Source organism: Tamandua tetradactyla, chromosome 8 (assembly GCF_023851605.1).
Source record: "Tamandua tetradactyla isolate mTamTet1 chromosome 8, mTamTet1.pri, whole genome shotgun sequence".
In the NCBI taxonomy this organism is placed as follows: Eukaryota; Metazoa; Chordata; class Mammalia; order Pilosa; family Myrmecophagidae; genus Tamandua; species Tamandua tetradactyla.
This window is the reverse complement of record NC_135334.1, coordinates 84,256,238-84,276,694: the sequence shown is the minus strand read 5'-3', so window position 1 is coordinate 84,276,694 and position 20,457 is coordinate 84,256,238. Positions and strand designations below refer to the sequence as shown.

At 37.9% G+C, this 20,457-nt stretch overlaps 1 protein-coding gene across 1 annotated transcript in view; it reads right to left on the bottom strand.

Annotated features, from left to right (window-relative positions):
- SWAP70 (switching B cell complex subunit SWAP70) overlaps positions 1–20,457 on the bottom strand; it is a 124,132-nt gene that overhangs the window by 55,654 nt on the left and 48,021 nt on the right. The window contains exon 3 of the mRNA XM_077113965.1: positions 1,426–1,599. Within this exon, the coding sequence (XP_076970080.1) occupies positions 1,426–1,599 (174 nt within the window). The remainder of the gene's footprint in view (positions 1–1,425; positions 1,600–20,457) is intronic.

The following is a 20,457-nucleotide window of genomic DNA, read 5'->3' as shown; positions in this document are numbered from 1 at the left end:
GAATAAATCTTCCCCTCTCTTTATTCATATGGCATTTGCATCTCTCCTACAATAGGTAGCACATATTGCTTTGAATTACACTTGACTTATTTGTCTTCTCAAACAGACTGTAAATTCCTTGAGGCAGGAAATAATCTTTTTCACTTTTGTATCCCTTTGGTGCCTTATTGGAGACAGTCAATAAATGCTTACTGATTTTAAATAAAATATACTGAACTTATAAACAGATTTCAGTTATTCTCCTAAAATGAACATAAATCAGAAATCACAGATTAGATTCAGTATTGACAAAATGGATAACAGTGGGCACCTTCAGCCACTACATAAAATTACATATTTCATGCCCATCATTGAACTAAGTTTTTAAAATGCAGAACTTCACAACTCTTAACGTAAACACTGTTATTAGTCCTACTACAGATAAGAAAATTAAAACTTGTCTAAAGTAAGGCATTACAGATGATGTTTAAGTGGGGGATTACAGCTTATTTTAATTTTGAATATTATTAGTCTTTTCTATTATAATAAACATGTAGTATATATACAAATTTTTAAGGTAGGAAGATAGTACAGAAAACTTTACACCCATATATTTTTCCCTTTGGAAAGTTCAGAGAAAATAACATTATAAAACAAGCAGACGGCCCTTTTCATTTACTTTGAAAAGTACAGTAAAAAGTCATTATCCTCAATTTTAAAACAAGAATTGTGTTTACTCACATAAAACAGCCTTGAAAACAATATTCTGGGATCGTAAATGTTTTCCATATAGCATCACTCACCCATTCTTATGGTTTTGCCAATATGTAAGTAGAAAGGAAATTATGTTGCGACTTGTACTAAACAAAGATTCTTTGGGGCCATGGTGGCTTAGCAGGCAGAGTTCTCGCCTGCCATGCCAGAGACCCGGGTTCGATTCCCAGTGCCGGCCCATGTGAAAAAAAAAAAGACTCTTTGGATATGAGGAGGGATTCCTCTGTAATTATAGCAATTTAGAGACAAAGAGTTCTACCCTGTCTGAATATTTCCAAGGATGTATTACATGCTCCCAAATCACTAATTTGGGGACTTTTCTGGATTTAAACTGTTTTGCCTCTGATCCTAAAAACACTAGTCTAATATAGTCCATATCTATACTGAATTAATACAAATACTTCTGTACTAAGTCTATTATGTGCTAAGATGGCCATTAAAAAACTGACCCAAAGGTGGGGTGCAAGGATAGTTCAGTGGGTAGAATTGTCACCTGCCATGCGGGAGGAGCCAGGTTCGATTCCCGGTCCATGCACTTCGCCCAAAAGCAAACAAATAGAAATTCAACAAATGGCGCTGCAATAAAGGGATACTCACATGGAAAAATAATGAAATGTGACCCTACTATACAGCATACCAAAAAAAAAAAAACTTCCCAAAGCCACACCTTACCTCTTCCGGCACAATAATTAATGGATATTTGTCCTCAGATAAAAAGTTGAAAATAACCCATACTTTAAATGCATCTTCTTCAGTAATAAGCAGGGGACTCTTTGTGAGGTTTTTTTTCACACAGAGCGTCCAACACATCCTATTGAATTCAATCTTGTCAAAGTTGTCTTGAACCTAAAAAGGAATGAGGAAAAACTAAAATTAAACACTCCAAAATATATAAGCCAAGCAAAACAGGAAGACAAAGCTAACTACAAACTTCCATTTTAATCAATCTAATTAGCCAATAACCATTTCCCAAATATTTGTTCTAGGTATCATACTTTCAATGGCTCAATTAATAATACTATATTTAGTCTGACACTAAAAAAGCATCTGTCCATATTACTCACTTAGCACATAAAATACTGGCTTCTGTCTAGTTATTTTCTAATCTGTATACAACATCTTCCCAAATAGATTACTAATTCCTGGCACATAGAAGGAGTTGAGAATGTGAATTTACTCAACATGAAACACATGCAGTTCTCATACCTTTACCTATGTGCTCAAAAAAGACACCTTCTTTTGGGTAAAAGCTGTTCAACTGAAACTGTAAAAAGACAGCCCTACCAATCATTCATTCATTCATTCATTCATTCATTCAGCATTCTTTCAGAATCTACTATAAACCCAGTATTATACAACAAGGTATGTGATCTTAGAAAACTCAGTTTACTGGGGAAAACAGACATCCAAAGAGAAACATTTTAACACAGTTTGTACTTCGAGTTTTTCACTCACTCAACAGATAAAACTTAGACGGTAATTATCATGTGCCAGGAGCTATTCTACTATATATATATAGTAGAATAGCTAACCCATGTCCCCAAGCAATATAAAGACAGTTAGAATGTAGTGTGATAAGTACTAAAACAGAGATAAGGAGAAGGTTCTGTGGGAACACTCAGGAGCTAACAACATCTCCTGAGATTTGAGGGGAGATTTTCAGGAGGAGTGACAAAAAAGCTTCATCCTAATGAGCCATAAAGAGTCAAACGGATGAAGAATGAGGTGTACTTTTGTATTCAACTAAAAGCAACACATGAAAAAGCCCAGAGATGGAGACAACCATGGTCAATTTGGAACAACTGGAGGAAGTTTCATTTGAGTGGGGCACTAGGTGCTAGAGAGTATATGAGTCAAGTTCCTTCATAAATGCAAGTAACAGAAACCATTTTGAGTTCCTTTCAACAGAAAAGGAATTTATTGGTTGAACCATGGGTAACCTCACAGATCTAACAGAAGGAAAATCTAGACTCTGAAACTGGGCAGGTATCAAAGTAGACTAGGCAGTCAGAGCCTCAGCTAAAACCACTGATGGGAAAAGTCTGGTGGAGGTCATTGCCAAGGTAATGCAAAGGCACCACCACTGTTCACTGCTACCACTGACTCTGCCTTGATCTTTAATGTCTCGGCTAAAGCTGGGTTATATTCTTGTGTACATTTCCCTGCCAAGGAGCAGGGAAAATGAGTATCCAAATTTTACTGTTTCTGAGGTGTGAGACAGGTCCTACCTCTCACCAAGACCTTACAGAATTTCCTAAATATAACAAAATAGTTCTGATGTTGGGCAGACAGAAAAATTACATATATCCACTGCAGTGAATGATGAGTCTGAAGAGATATGTAAAGACTGAATCATGAAGAACTTTATAATTCATGTTAAGGAGTTAGCACTTTATACTGAAATCTACATTTCAGAAGTCATATTTTGGAACAATATGGAAGATGTACTAGAGGAAGCAGGAGTAGATGGGAGGACAATATGAACAAAGCATTTCTTTTTGGAGAGATATGAGCAAAGTATTGAGTATTATAAGGAAGAAGTCACTACCTGGCTGCAAGAAGCAGTTTCTCCTGATCACTAAGTGGAATTTGTGATTGACAAACCCTCCCACAGAGGCAGAAAGAAAGCCTTTGAGCTCTGCCTTCAGCACAGTCTCAGTCTGGCACCACTGCCCATGCCACCATCACATACAATCGGTCCAATGGAAGAAAAGTAGTACCCTTCCCCCCTGCACCCTAGCTCCCCACAGAAAAGTAAGAAGAAGGTATGTCACACATGGGAAAATGACATGTTCATGAAAACTTATAGTCTGTCTGAGGAACAAGAAGTGATTCTATGAGGATTATGTGGCTGAATCCTAGGGTTCTTAAGGAGAAGTGGCTAGACATATGGCTGGAAAAGCAAACAAAGGTCAAATCACAAAGGACTTAATAATTTTAAGAATAAGCTATAATAAAACCCCAAATGAAGGGTTTTAGAGCAGAGAAAAAAGGAGATTGCCTTTGCCTAGATTAATACTATGTAGAAAAGACAGTATTTGAGCTGAGTCTTGAAGTACAATGATCACAAGGAAAAGTATTCCAAAAGGACAGGGAAGTAAATGACATGAACAAAGGCATGGAGGAAGCAACACATCAACTGTATTTAAGCAGTGGTGGACGCCCAAGTTTGGCTGGATAGGTGGGTACAAGAACAGGGGTAGATCAAAGGCAAGAAGCAAGTTCAAGTTAGATTACACTATGCTTGGGAATTGACTTTACTTTGAATATAAGAAGAAGCCTGTAAAACCCAATGGGCTCATGAACAAACTGGCCATGCATAGGGATGGAGATTATGCATAAGTTTAGCAACATGGACTTACCAAGGCCAACCTGGCTACAGCCAATGCTGAGTGCCCAATCTGCCAGTAGTAGGAAACAACACTTAGTCCTCAATGTGACACCATTCCCCAAAGTGATCAACCAGCTACCTGGTAGCAAAGTTGATTACACTGGACCCTTTCATCATGGAAGGAACAGCATTTTGTTCTTACTAGAATAGATACATTCTCTAGATATGGATTTGCTTCTGCCAAAACTATCATCTGTGGACTTCCAGAATACCTTATATACCATCATGGTATGCCATGAAAGGTAGGTACCTTGACTCAAGAAAGGCCAACATCTGTCATGAGGGAAGGCATGTGGCTGGTGTATGCTGGGTCCTTGTTCCCAGTACCATTACTTCCAGCTTCTGGTGCCAGTGGCTTCCTCTCTAAGCATCTATGGGTATTCACTTAACTCCTCCGGGATAAAACTCTGGATTCTAGCTTGCTTAGCATCTCATGGACAGGGACATGGTGACATCTACTGGGCTCTACCCGTGTCTAGGCATCTGCTCTCTCTGTCGGTGCTCCAAACAACTCCAAACATCTATGCCCCTGTCAGCTCTGAAGCAACTGCTTCTCCAAGTGTCTGAATCTGAGGTTTCTTCAAAATATTTCCCCTTTTAAAGGACTCCAGTAAACTAATCAAGACCCACCTTGAATGGGTGGAGTCACATCTCCATCCAACTAACCAAAAGGACACACCAGCAAGTAGACCTGACACACACTAGTGGAGATAATCTCATCAAACGGCCATGCCCATGGCTGGGAGTGCCACATCTCTGTGAAGATAATCTAATCAAAAGAGTTTCTGCTTAACAATACTGAATCAGGATTAAACAACATGGGTTTTCTGGGGTACACAACACTTTCAAAAGGGTACAGATAATGATTATACAACATGGGGAATTCTAAAAACCACTGAACTGTACAGTTTAAAATAGTAAACTTTATGTCATGTGAATTATATTCAATTTTTTAAATTAATAGTATCACAAAACCATCTAAACCAGAGTAAAAGTACAAGAGCCAATAAAAGGGAGAAGAGAAAAGGAATAGGTTCTTTTTACACAGTCACACATATATCTGTAACCTCAAACTTTTTCCTGAGTCCTAGTCTCTTATTTCCTATGGCTGACACAAAATCATGAGCTCTTTGAATCAAAGTCCATATTTTATTCATCTTTGCATTACCATTGCTCAGATGCAGTGTTCATTTGTTCATTCATTCACTCAAACAGCTGTGAAAGTTTTACAGGTGCCAGTTACTGTGCTAAGAGTTGGACAACATGACACAGTTCTTGTCATCATATAACTTAAGAATCTAAAAGGAGGACCAGATATCAAACAAACATGGCAACAACACAATGCCATGAAGGAAAAGCGCAAGATGCTTTGAGAACACACTATAGGAAAGCTAAGCTCCTAGGAGTGGTGGGGTGATGCCTGGGGAAACTTCCCTAAGGAAGTGACAATCAAGCTGAGACCTACGGGATGAATAGGAATTGCCAGCATTTTAGGGTGGAGGCCTTACAGCAGAGGAAGCTGCATGCCTGAACCTCTAAGGCAGGAAGGAGTTCAGTAATTTGAGGAACAGAGAGAATACCAATGTGAATGCACTGAAGTGAATCAGAGAAAGGAGAGAGAGGAGACGGGAAACGTCAGCAGGGGCCAAGCTGAACAAGGTCCTGTATGCTATGGTAAGAATGTTGGACTTTACCTAAAAACAGTGGCAAGCTTTTGAAGGATATACTTAATATCGCTTGCTAAATTAAAACGAAACTAAAAATTGTGATCTCTAGATCCCTTCTAACTCTTGAAGGTCTAGAAATCTATGATTCCATACTGCATATCATCTAAGATTACAAACAGGGCTCTAAAATCCAAGTTCGTGCTACATATATCTAATTGATAGTCACATTTTTCAGAAAGCTAATAATGGCTACCATCAAATCTAAAGTGTCCAAATGGAATGTAATCTCCCACAAAGAAGCATTAAGAGTTGTTCTATTTTAACACAATTTCCTTCTCACCTAAATCTATGAATATGAAGAATAAGACAGTAATGTCATTTATAGATTCAATTCTGAAATCAAAGTACTAAAAATATTTACAGAACTAAACTCACAAGTTTTATAAACTATAATTTGCATCCAAATCAATTCAAGACTCAAGTTCTTATGGCACAAAGTAGTTCTCAGGGGACAAGGAAATTAGACAATATGATACTTCAGATATTGACTGCAGAATGTGTTTTCTCAAAAAACTTTAGAAGTGTCTGGGTCTTTTTTTTTAATTTTCATTATTTTTTAATTGTATAATATAACATATATACAAATCAAAGAAAGGAAAAAAGCAGTAGTTTTCAAAGCACTCTTCAACAAGTAGTTACAGGACAGATCCCAGAGTTTGTCATGGGCTACCTTACCATCATCTCAGATTTTTCCTTCTAGCTGCTTCAGAACATTGGAGGCTAGAAGGAATAAATATTTTTTTTATCATCAAAATCATATTTTTTTTCTTTTTTGTGAAAAATAATGTATATACAAAAAAGCGATAAATTTCAAAGCACAGTACAACAATTAGATATAAAACAGATTTCAGAGTTTGGTATGGGTTACAATTCCATAATTTTAGGTTTTTACTTCTAGCTGCTCTAAGATACTGGAGACTAAAAGAAATACCAATATAATGATTCAGCAATCGTATTCATTTGTTAAACCCTACCTTCTCTGTATAACACCACCAACACCTTTGATCATTCTCCCACTCTTTAGGGGTATTTGGGCTATGCTCATTCTAACTTTTTCATGTTGGAAGGGGCTATTGATAATACGGAGTAGGGAGATGAAACTATCTGATGTTCTGGAGAGGCTGGCCCCTTTAGGTTTCAGGACTTATCTGGTCCAGAGACTCATCTGGAGGTTGTAGGTTTCTGGCAAGTTACCCTAGTACATGGAACCTTTGTAGAACCTTATATATTGCCCGAGGTGTTCTTTAGGATTGGCTGGAATGGTTTTGGTTGCGGTTTGGCAAGGTATGATAGGTAGTAATGTCTAACTGAAGCTTGCATAAGAGTGACCACCAGCGTAGCCTCTCAACTCTATTTGAACTGTGCCTAGGTCTTTTTAAACACTCATACTCCTGACTAATAATTCTACTTCAAAGACTCTATTCTAAAAAGAGAATCGGAGTCAGATAAAGATTTACCTTAGTGGTCACTATTATTTATGTGCAGGAAAAAATAAAAATAAGTTCACCAAAAAGGAAATGGTTGTAAAAGTCATGGACAAAACTATTATATAATCATTGCATATCATCTAGTAAATGAGTGACCTTAGGCAAGCAATTCAATCCAAGGTTCAGTTTCCTCATGTTTAAAATGCAAGTAATAATGGTACCTAACTCATAGAGTTGATACAGGCTTAATCACATCACCTGTTTAAGGTTACTTAGCCTAGAGCCTGATATACAACAGATTCTAAATAAATACTAACATTTTTATCTTTATAGCCATGTTTTCAAAAAACTTTTAATGACATGGGAAAGACAATATTAATATTAAGGGTTCAATATGATCCCAACTTAAAAATAATAACATACATTTTTTAAATTAAAACTCAAAATGTTAACACCGACTGTCTCTGGATGATGAGATTATGGATAATATATATATATGATAATATATATATTAGTACCTTTGCATTTTATTATTTTCCAACAATGAACCTTATTACTTTTACAATTAAAAAAATCTTTTAAAACAGTATTTTTCATTAACCATCAGGGAAATGCAAATCAAAGCACACTGAGACGCTACTACACACACACCAGCATGGCTATAATAAAATAAATAGATAATAAGAGACGTTGGCTTGGATCTGGAAAAACGGGAACCATCATACATTGTTGGCAGGAGTGTAAAATGTTACAACTGCCTTGGAAAACAGTCTGGCAATTTCTCAAAAGGTTCAGCAGAATCACCATTTGACTCAGCAGCTCCACTTCTAGGTACATACTCAAAAGAACTGAAAACGGATATGAACAGATAGTAGTACACCAACGGTCATAACAGCATTATTCACAATACCCAAACGTCCATCAACAGGCAAATGGATAAACAAAATATGGTCTATACATACAATGGAATTATTCAGCCATAAAAAAGAATAAAGTGCTCTTATACACTAAACATAGCATCAAATTGAGTGAAATAAGCCAGACACAAAAGCTCACATATTACATTCATCTATTTAGGATGTATCTTTATATGAAATGTACATTTATATGAAATGACATTTCCATGTATATGAAATGCCTAGGATAGGCAAATCCATAGAGACAGAAAGTAGATTAGTGGTTGCCTCGAGTTGGGGGGAAGGGAGAATGACCGCTAATGACTACACAGTGTTGGGGAAAGGGGTGAAAACGTTCTAAATTGATTGTGGTGACAGCTGCACAATTCTGTGAAAATACTGAAAAACCACTGAATTGTACATCCTAAATAGGTGAATTGTACAGTATATGAATTAGACCTCAATACATCTATTATCTAAAAAACAGTGTAAAAAAGGGGGGGGTGGTTAGTGAGATGGTGGCTCAGTGGCAGAATTCTTGCCTGCCATGCTGGAGACCAGGTTCAACTCCTGGTGCCTGCCCAGGCAAAAATTAATTAATTAATTAAATTAAAAAACTGTATTTATTTGAACTACATCACTCTTACATCTATATTGCTGGACAGGGTGTTCAGCAGCATAATATCATCCATAATTCTCAGCACGAAATATCTTTATTCACTCAGAAATTTACTGTCCAACATAAAATATGATGAAAATATACAGTCCAGCTTGGCCACTGTGCAAAATTAAAACTAGATAACTTTCAAACAACAATAAAAGAAAAAATAACATACGCTAAAGGACAATAAGAAAGAACCATGCAAAATTATGAGTTTGGGTATTTCAGAGTAGTACTACTTCCTATTAAATGATAGTTACTAAGCACAGATTTGAAGATATTTTCACTGCTAAAGGTATATTTGTTCATTCAGCCAGCAGAAGAAGAAACCTGAAACCATATTTTACGCAAGATTTATAATGACAAACAGTAAGCATCTGGGAAGAAAGCATACCAAGAAAAAAAACATAAATGTCAGACGAGAAAAAGAGAATATAGAGAAGGGACAATACACAGAACTGAAATGTTTCTGTGCATTTTTTTTCATTTTTGCATGTGTAGGTTTGCAAAAGGGGATGGGGAGAGGACTGTGTGGTAAGCAGCAAATTCCCCAATTAGGAATTGGTATGTTGACAATATATTACTGGCTTTAATCATATAGCTGGGACCAGGCTTTATCACATAGAATCAAGGCAAAGAGCCGACAATTATTCAGATCAAAAAGCCTAATCGGCCATTAAATTTCATAGAAAAATTAGACTGACCCATAAACAACATTTTTAAACAAACAGCATGCTGAGGCAGAATTAGTTTTTGATGTAAAATTTAATGGAGCTGGGGGAAAAGAAGTGTAACAAATAAGGTATCAGGGGCTCAGAGAGTTCAAATAGAAACAAGAGGCTACTCTGGAGGTTGGTTTTACACAAACTTCAGTTAGACCTTGCTACCTACCATAACTTGCCAGCCCCAACCAAAATCATTCCAGCCAATCTTAAAGAACACCTAGGGCAATCTATAAGATTCTACAAAGGTTCCATGCACTAGAACTTTCTAGAAACCTACAACCACCAGATGGGTCCCTGGACCAGAGAAGTCCTGAAATCTAGAGGGGCCAGCCTCCCCAGAACATCAAATAATTCCATCCCTGATCCCATAATACTGATAGCCTCTTCCAACATGAAAAATTAGAATGAGCATAGGCCAAATACCCCTAAAGAGTGAGAGAAAGATCAAAGGTGATGGACAAGTTATTCAAAAAAGGTAAGGTTTAACAACAAATAAGTATGACTGCTGAATCATTATATTGATATTTCTTTTAGTCTCCAGTATCTTAGAGCAACCAGAAGTAAAAACCTAAAATTGTGGAACTGTAACCCATACCAAACTCTAAAATCTGTTGTACAATTATTGCGCTGTGCTTTGAAATTTATTGCATTTTTTGTACGTATGTTATTTTTTTCACAAAAAAGAAAAAAAAGTCGATTTTGATGATAAAAAAATATTTATTCCTTCTAGCCTCCAATGTTCTGGAGCAGCTAGAAGGAAAAATCTGAGATGAAGTTTTACTAGCCCATGACAAACTCTGAGATCTGTCCTGCAACTACTTGTTGAAGAGTGCTTTGAAAACCATTGCTTTTTTCTTTCTTGCTTTATATATATGTTATATTATATAATTTTTAAAGTTAAGAAATATTTAATGGGGCTAAACAGTAAAAGGATTAATAATATACTACTGTTCTTTAATTACTCACTGTCAAATATTCCAAGTGTAGTATCTCTTTACCAAAAAAGAAAAATAGTCCACAAAGCTTCTTCCTAGATACTTACAGAATTCCATTCTGTTTTTACTGAAGAAGAGATTTAACAAACAAAAATTTAACACTCAGGGGAGGCAAATATTTGATATAAGAACATACATGTTAATCATTTGAAGTCTCAGAAACGGTGAAAATAAAAGCTATAATGTGAAGAACGAAGAAGCTATAATGTATAATTACCTACAAAGTAGCAAATATAGAAAACAAATGGAAAAATGACATTTTGGAAAGTGAGCTTCAATATAATTTATCTCTTGGTCAGTCCCAACTCATTCAGAATAATTCTCCCAAGCAAAGGAAAAAAACCTCTAAAACCACCAAAAACTGACCAAAATGAATACTAAGGAACACCGGATACTAGTTTGAGAAGAGAACTGTCTTAAAAACACATGAAAAAGAACCTAAGGGAACTGGATGGAGGCTGAGACAGTTTGAGATCATCAGTGTAGCGTTTAAACCATTTCACCTGTCTTCAACCAGTTATTTCCCCAAAGTATCCAAATAACTGAGAGAAAAACATAGTATTTATGGAAGGGAGTAATTAATGCCTCAATAATACAATTAAAAAAAATGGTCTAGCTTCCGACTTAACAGAGCACATCTGGGAGGACCAGACGGAATGGTATCCAGAGGCAGCAGACGGCAAATGCCAACCCTTCAAGATCGCTGGGAGCCAAATCTTGAAGATGCTTGCAGGGAAAACCGTAGTGGGGCAGGCCGTCCACACAGACTTCAAAGCTCTTCCGTACTTTCATCCCAAGTCCCTCACCCGTGACACCTCCCATATCGTCCCTGCTCCACCATAAGCTGACAGCCCAGAAAGAACGCCACCATGTCTCTGAAGCATCTCACCATGAAGCTCCTGAACTGGAACATCCAGGTTGGGAAAAGTGGGCATTCCTCTGTAGAAGATGCCCAGGCTACCTTGGAGCTGTGTAAGTTGGTTGAAGCTGAGTGGGAACAGCATCTGGCCCAGAATCCCCCAAAAGACTGTGGGGACACTGGTGATGGGAGGCAGAGGCAGCCCCAGGAGGAAGAGAGCAGCTGACCCAAGACGGCTCTACCAGCTCCACACCCTAGGGAGATAGCATTGTTGGGGAGAGACAGGCTCTACTCCAGACTTAAAATTTCACCTTGGATGTTATGTTCTGTGTCTGGTTAAGTGTCTATGAAAGTGGGAAACCCTCCATGTCAGAACACAGCCCTGTACTGTTTGCCTCTTAAATGGTGCTTACCACAGGTCCCAGGTTGTTTGCTCCAGTTAAGTTTTTCTACTTTCAAGGGGCAGGGCATACTGGGAAATGTAGTTTCTCAAACTGCCTTACCACTAGGATGGCCATGCTCCCAATTCATGCTCTTTGTCCTTGAGTAACTGGTAGCACCCTGGACAGTATGCTTTATGGTCACATTACATATAACAGACTCCAGACTCTGGGCTCAGAGTCTCCATCTAGACCACGTCTGGATGCTCTCCATTCTTCCTACTGTGACTTCCAGAGGAGCCATTCTTGGTGAAGTTTAGTTCTCCTTGGGGTCACAAGGCAGTAGAGATAAGAGAGTATAGCTTGGAAATGGACTTTTCTGATTTAGGAAAGCAAGGAGCCTCTTTCTTAATGTAATAGAGGATTTATTTAACTTAGGTCCTCCTCGGTTAAAAAAAAAGAATTTAAAGTGTTTTAATGGTTTTTAGTCTTCTTTCAACTTGCTGAACCAAGTCTCTAAAAACTCAAATTAGTCCCTCAGTAAATTTTTTTAATGATAAAACAAACAAAGAACAACAACAACAAAAAACATTAGTCTGGAGACTTCTGGGAATATTGTAGAATACGATAGGCCAAGTTCACCCCTGCTCCAAAGAATACCTAGAGAAGTGACAGAAAAGCAAGTGGGACAGCAACTCCAGGGTGCAAATGACCTGGGAGGGTCTTCTACACTACACAGAGAGGTCCTGGATGAAAAAGCTGAGCAACTGAAGCACAGAGAACTGGAGACCATCCAGCTAGTGCAAAGAGCCTAAAGCACTCCCTTCCAAACAGAGGCCCAGAGCCCTCAGGAGTACACGGACAGGCAAGTTGGACGAGGAAATAAGCCAAGCCACTGTCTCTTAAACACCCCATGCTTATGCCACATGCTCCGGCAAATCACCCAGCCTCATGCATTCCAGCCCTGTCCCCCTGCACCCTGTCCCCGCTCCACAGCCTGTGCACAAGCACACAGGCACACGCGCACCTTGGCATGCTGCCCCCTGTACCCCGTGTATGCACACACCTGTGGCCCACCCCCACAGCACCCCACCCCAAGCACCTGGGAAACCATGCCCAGCACTCCCATGCATGCATCCGTGCCCCCAAACCCCATACCAAAGACCCACCCCCACACCAGACCGGTCCCCCTGTACCCAGTGCTCGCGCCCCCCACCCCCACCCCCACACTGAACTGGGACAGAATAGTCTTTTCAATAAACGGGCACAAGAGAATTGAATATCAATAGCCAAAAGAATTAAAGAGGACACTTACCTATACAAAAATGAAACCAAAGTGGATACAAGACCTAAATATAAGAGCCAGTGCCATAAAACTCCTCAAAGAAAATACAGGGCAATATCTTCAAGACCTCATAATAGGAGAGGGCTTCCTAAACTTTAAACCCAAAACACAAGCAACGAAAGAAAAAATAGATAAATGGGAACTCCTCAAAATCAAACGCTTTTGTGCCTCAAAAGACTTTGACAGGTGACAGTTTTTATACCCTATAATACAACACATATTAAATGATGATTTGGGGTCACAGGCAGGCATTTAGTACATGTTGAACATTTTAAATGACTGTGTTCCCATGTTTTTTAGTAGAACTGTTCCTTAAAACTGCATCCTAATCTTGGCTCTCCCTGTCAGAATCATGTATGTAGTATATATGATATTAAATTACGAATTAGTGGGACTAATTAAATATCAATTTGCCCTATGAACCAGCAGCAATACCACTATTTGGTATATACCCAGAAGAGCTGAAAGCAGCGACATAAACACACACATGCACACCGATGTTCACAGCAGCACTATTCACAATCACCAAAAGATGTAAATAACCCAAGTGCCCATCAACAGACAAGTGGATCAACAAAATGTGGTATATACATATGATAGAATATTATGCAGCAGTAAGACGAAATGTAGTCCTGAAGCATATGACAACATGGATGAACCTTGAGGACACAATGCTGAGTGAAATAAGCCAGACTTAAAAGGATAGATACTATACGATTTTGCTTTCACTAACTTGGTAAACTCAGAGGCTTATAATACAGAATACAGAGGACCTAGAGATACACAGAAGCTAGAGAAGGGTGAACTTAAATGTAAGAGATTGGATAAAGTAAAGATGGTTCACTAGTGGGTCTATAAGTAATATTACCTTACTGAAGGTGAACATGATTGAAAGGGGTTATGTAGAGCCAGGTATCCCACTGATTAACACTACAAATACAAGTAAGTTCTTGCATGAACTACTTCAAACATATGAATCTCGTATAAAGAATAAATGTTATTGGAGTATAAGGGGAAAACTACTATTGCAAGTCATGTTTAACAGGAAGACATCAACAGTACCATAGCAATACCAGAGGTAAATAATTGGGGAAGAAGCACAAGAGTTAAGGGGAGGTTTGGATTTTCTATTTGATGAGGCTGTGTTTATTGGTTATTTCTCTCTCGGAAGCAATGAAAACTGTCACAATTTAGAGTAGTGATGATGATAAAATTAAGTGATGATAATATGAAACATGAACTGTTGCCTTTGGACTCTATACATGATGCCCAATGGATGGAGGTGGCTGAAGGACACACTGACTTAGAAATAGAATGGTGAACTGTGGTATAACATATGATCAAATATTGTGCAGCTACAGAAAGGGATGAAGTCATGAGGCATGGGACAAGGTGAATGAACCTGGGGATGTTGCGTGAGGCAAAATAAGCCAGAAACCAAAGAGCAAATATTGTATGGTCTCATTTAGAAAATACTTGTAAGAATATTGGGGCCTAGTAAGCTCTTACAGCAGTCACTATTAGTCTGGAACTGAAATTGTTATTTCTAGATTTTTGAGAGGCTGTATTATATACATATAACCTGGTATTTCCCTGGAACTTTGGGTACCTGGGTGTCATGGTGAGGTTCATGTGGCCAGGTGGTGGTGCCCAGTCATTTGGTCGGGCAAGCACTGGCCTGTCTGTTGCTATGAGGACATTTCATCGACTTAAATCATGAGTACGTTGGCTACCTCCACAGCTGATTGCATTTATAATCAGCTAAGGGGAGTGTCTTCAGCAACAATTAATACTTAATCTAATCACCAGAAGGCTTTTAAGGAGGATTCAGAAGAGAAAGTCACTCTTCTTCCTGCTTCAGCTGGTGAGCCTCTCCTGTCGAGTTTGTCCAGACCCTTCACTGGAGTTGCCAGCTTCCCAGCCTGCCCTACAGATTGTGGACTCTTCCATTCCCATGGTTGTCCAGCAAGCCTCTCCTGACTCTCTGAGAGCTAGCTGAGGAACTTCATTGGACTTACCAGCTTGCAACCTACCCTACAGACCTTGAACTCTACATTCCCATGGTTATGTGAGACACTTTCATAAATTTTATATCTATGGAGATCTCCTGCTTTTATTTCTCTAGAGAACCCTAGCTAATACACTGGGTGACAGCTAAGACTCCAAGTAAGAGTTCTGCAGTTCTCAAAGTCCACATTGCCACACATGAAAAATGTTAAAGAAATGGAAAAAGAAATCGGGCTTCAGTTAGGGATAAGAACAAAACTAATCAAGTTAGGCCTAAGGTAAACTGGAACACAGGGTTAAGGTGGACATTGTCTGTATTTTAGAACTTCACCTACTCTATGAGACCAAAGGAAGAGAGGTTTATTTTGTCCAAAACCTAAATTTCCTGTAGTACATAATCTAACTCAACCTGTCTGGATAGATCATTTAAACAACCCAAACACATGGAGCCCAGAACAGGAATGAGGGTTTGTAATTCTGTATAGCTTAATGTAATGCCCGGATACCTCCCCAAGTATACTGAGCAGGTAATCAAAAAGTATTGGCACTTCCTTTTTCATTCAGAACTGCCATTTTGCAGTAATTCACCAAAATGACAAACACAAAGGAAAAGAGGAGAGGCACCAGCTATATGTTTTCCAGGCCTTTCAGAAAACAAGGAGTCGTTCCTCTGGGCACATACATGTGAATCTACAAGAAAGGTGATACTGTAGACATCAAGGGAATGGGTGCTGTTCAAAAAGGGAGGGCAAGATTTTTCCCAAGAGAATTAATGTGTGTATTAAGCATATTAAGTACTCCAAGAGCTGAGATAGCTTCCTGAAGTGTGTAAAGGAAAATGATCAAGAAAAAAAAGGAAGCCAAAGAGAAAGGTGCCTGGGTTCAACTCAAGAGCCAGCCTGCTCCACCCAGAGAAGCACATTTTGTGAGAACCAATGGAAAGGAGCGTGAGCCTCTGGAGCCTATTCCCTATGAATTCATGGCATAAGAGGTGTAAAAAATAAAATATTTGTGGATTATAAAAAAAAAAGTAATGGCAAAGTCTCTTGAGGGGTGGGGGGAAAAATATGGAACTATTAAACTTTACCACTGAGGAAACACCTGAAACTATCTCAAACATAAGGGAATCCCAAGTCAATTGGCCAAGCTCTTGATCTTGAGGATTGCTCCTATGAACCTTATTTATGCCGCAGAGAAGTCAAGCCTACCTAAATAGTTATGCCTAAGAGTTACTTCCAGAGGACCTCTTTGCATCGCTCAGATGGGGCCTCTCTCTCTCTAAGATCAACTCTGCATTACCCTCCCTCCTACATGGGACATGACATCTAGGGGTATATGTCTCCCTGGCAACATGGGATATGAATCTCAAGGATGAGACTGGCCCTCGCATTATGGGTTGGACAATGCCTTCCTGACCAAAAGGGGGAATAGAATTGTAACGAAATAAGATATCAGTGGCTGAGAGAGTTCAACTAGAGTTGAGAGGCTATTCTGGAGGCTACTCTTACAAAAGTTTCAGCTAGATATTGTTATTTACCATGGTTTGCCAAAAATATCCCTGTCAACCCTAAAGAACACCTAGAGCTCTAGCTGAGATTCTACAAAGGTAGAATCTTAGAATCATGCATGCACTATGATTACTTTCCAGAAACCTAAAACCTCCGGATGGATTCCTAGGGAGATAAGTCCTGAGACCCAGAAAGGACAGCCTCTGCAAATATCAATTGGCTCCCTCCCCCTATCCCATGTTATCAATAGTCTTTTCCAATGTGAAGAAGTTAGAATGGGAACAGCACAATTACCTCTAAAGATTGGAAGAAAGATCAAAGGAGAAGGTGGAGTTATAAAAGAGAAGATAGGAGTTAACAAGTAAGTATGACTGCTGAATCATTATATTGATATTTCTTTTAGTGTCCAGTATCTTGGAGCAGTTAGAAGGAAAAATCTAAGACTGTGGAACTGTAACCCACACCAAACTCTGAAATCTGTTCTGCAGCTAATTGTTGCAGTGTACTTTGAAGTTCATTACATATATATATATATGTCATACATATATATTATATTTCACAATAAATTCACATTTACAAATTCAAATTATTTATTCACAATAAATAATTTTTTAAAAAACTAACCCAATTGCTTTAAAAATTTAAGTTCAGGTCTCACCTGCCATGCCGGAGACCTGGGTTTAATTCCCAGAGCCTGCCCATGCAAAAATAAAAATTAAAAAAATAGAAATTAAGGTCACATAATTAAGTAAATTTTGTCAAATGGGGCAAGTTTAATATTGCTAGCTTAATAAAAACAGGTATGATGAATGAAAAATTAAGGACAAAAAGTAAACAAATAATGGGGGGAATAAAGGGTATAGGGTGTTTTGGGTGTTCTTTCTCATTTTTATTTTTATTCTTATATTCATTGTGGGGGGGAGTAATGAAAATGTTCAACAATTGACTGTGGTGATGAATGTACAACTATATGATGATACTGTGAACCACTGATTGTACACTTTCGATGATTACAGGGTATGTGACTATATCTCAATAAAACTGCATTAAAATAATAAAATAAATTTAAAGAAAAGGAATATGAACATTAAAGCATATCCAGGGCATTTACTTTCCAATAAAAGAAACTTGAAATTCAGACTCTAGAAAAAAAAGAACATTGGTCTAGATAAATACACAGACAGACAGATGGATTGATAGATAGACAGATATAAGGATATAGCAAATGTGGCAAAATGTTAAAATTGGTGGATCTGCCTATCAGAAGTGGAAGCCTGTGCTGGAGTTCTGTTTGGGTTTTGCATTATTTTTGCAACTGTCCATAAGTTTGAAATTTTTTTCAAAATGAAAACTTTACAAGAAAAAAACAGAACACTGATCTAGAACTTAAATGGCTTAGGTTCATATCTATTCTGCTCTTATTCACTAGGAAAACTTAGGCTCTGCTTCCTCCTGAGTTAAATGGGGATAATTTCAGATTTGCCTAACTGAGGGGACTAACATAGGGATCAAATAAGATACAATGTGTGGTGGTTTCAATCTGCATGTACACCAGAAAAATATGTTCTTAAACTTAATCCATTCCTGTGTGTGTAGATGCATAAATAGGATCTTCACTCAAGTTAAGATGTGACCCACCTCACATCTCATTGAGGGTGGGTCTTCATTCTCTTACTAGAGCCCTTTATAAGAGAATGAAATTCAGATGAAGAAAAGAAAATCACAGAAATAAGAAACTGAAGCAAAGATACGCAGGAGAAAAGGTAAAGACCTGCAGGTGCTGTCATGTGCCTTGCCATGTGACAGAAGACTCCAGGATCACCGGCAGCCAGTCTTCAGTAAGAAAATATTGTCTTGATGATGCCATTTTATATCTGCTTTCAGTAGCTGTTTTAGTTTGCTAAAGCTGACATAATGCAATATACCAGAAATGGGCTGACTTTTATAATGGGGATTTATTAATTTACAAGTTTACAATTCTGAGGTCATGAAGATGTCCAAATCAAGGCATCAACAGAACAATCCAGCTACCAGAGATCCTCAGCTCCTCTGTCACAAGGCCAGGCACACAGCAGTGTCTGCTGGTTTCTCCCTTTTCTCCTGGGTTTCATTACTTCCAGCTTCTGGCTTCAGTGGCTTCCTTTCTGTTTTCTGTGTGTTTCTCTCCCAAGAGCTTTTCTGGCTTTTCTCTCTGAGCTTCTCTCTTGGTTTTTACTGTCTCTTTGTTTCTGTGTCCTTTCTATGTCTTCTGTCTCTCTTAGCTTCTCTGGCTTTTCTCTCTCAGCTTCTTTGGTTTTTTTCCTGTGTGCCTCTCTGAATTTCATCCTTATTTAAGGTTTCAATAAGAAAATTAAGACCCACCTGATATAGGACTCAAATGGAATAACTTAATCAAAAGGTCACACCTCCAATAGTCTATTCCCACAGGAATGGGTTAGCTTTTAGAACATGATCTTTTCTAGAGTCCATTCAGCTTCAAACTACCACAATAGCCTAGCAAACTAGATATTTTCATATATATATATATATATATATATATATATATATATATATATATGAAAGCACACTTCGCAGATATTTAATCATTTTTTCATATTTTTCTTTGCACAACTTATGATAATCTCTAAATTTTATATTAACATTCTTCAGTCACTATTGGCATGTTTTTTCAACCAAGTCTCAAAACAAGGCACTAATCTTTGCTCAATTTAAACCTACATCATGAAAACCTTAGCTGCTTTACATGGATGGCAGGAATGGAAAAATTTTACTCCAGGTGGCTAAGCAATAATAAACAAGAACTATTTCATCACATACTTACTCTTTCAGTGAATAAGTTTTCTCTGAATTTAAGGGCTAATTTTGGACTTTAAATACTACTATATTTTCTCCCCCAATTACACAACTTTTAAATAAACACTAAAACAAAGAACATTTTAAAACATAAATTCAAGATGATAAAACAACACTACCCCAAGGAAAACAAAATACAATATTGGAGTTGGCATTTCAAGATAAAAAACCATGTTTCTCTATCACTGGCCCAGCCTATACAAATTCTAGCACTGATAAAGGAAGCAATTTCCAGATTTCTGAGAACTTCCCACTATGTCCTATAGAGTTTCACAGCAAACATAATTCTACTTATAACATTTAAATGAAAATATAACTTTCATGGATTTTTTATATACATATTCCCTGGATTTTCTAGGGCAGTACTAATTTCAAGTATTCTACTGTGCTTTCCTTATAAACACATAAGATGATCCCTGAATTATAATATTTCAACATCCAAACTCCATCACCTTGATTGTTTCTCATTCCTACAAGTTATATTTTAAATTCATTGTTAGGCAATATCCAAATCTGTTTTTAGAAAATATGATCCTGACCAACATTAATTTTTTTGACTCAGCTAATCTTCAACTCAAATTCATTGATCAGCTTCTAAAGAGAAAGAGGAAGAATACTGTCCCAGGTGATTCTGGGCAACATCTATACCTCTGATACAGAAGAATGCCAAAAAGGAGAAACAGCGGACAGAATCTGAAGAGAAGACACTTCTTTCCCTATGACACCCCAAACCTAAAACATGCTCTGTATGACTTGACTGAAGTCAGTTCTAGTCCCACAATCCTTACTTTATCATTTGAAGTCAAAGTTCTTTCTGCTGAAGTTCTCAAAAGAAAATATAAGTACAATAAGCACAAGCAAAGGTGCCCAACATCATTAGCCATTAGAGAAATGCAAATCAAAGCAAAAGTGAGCTACCACCTCCTACCC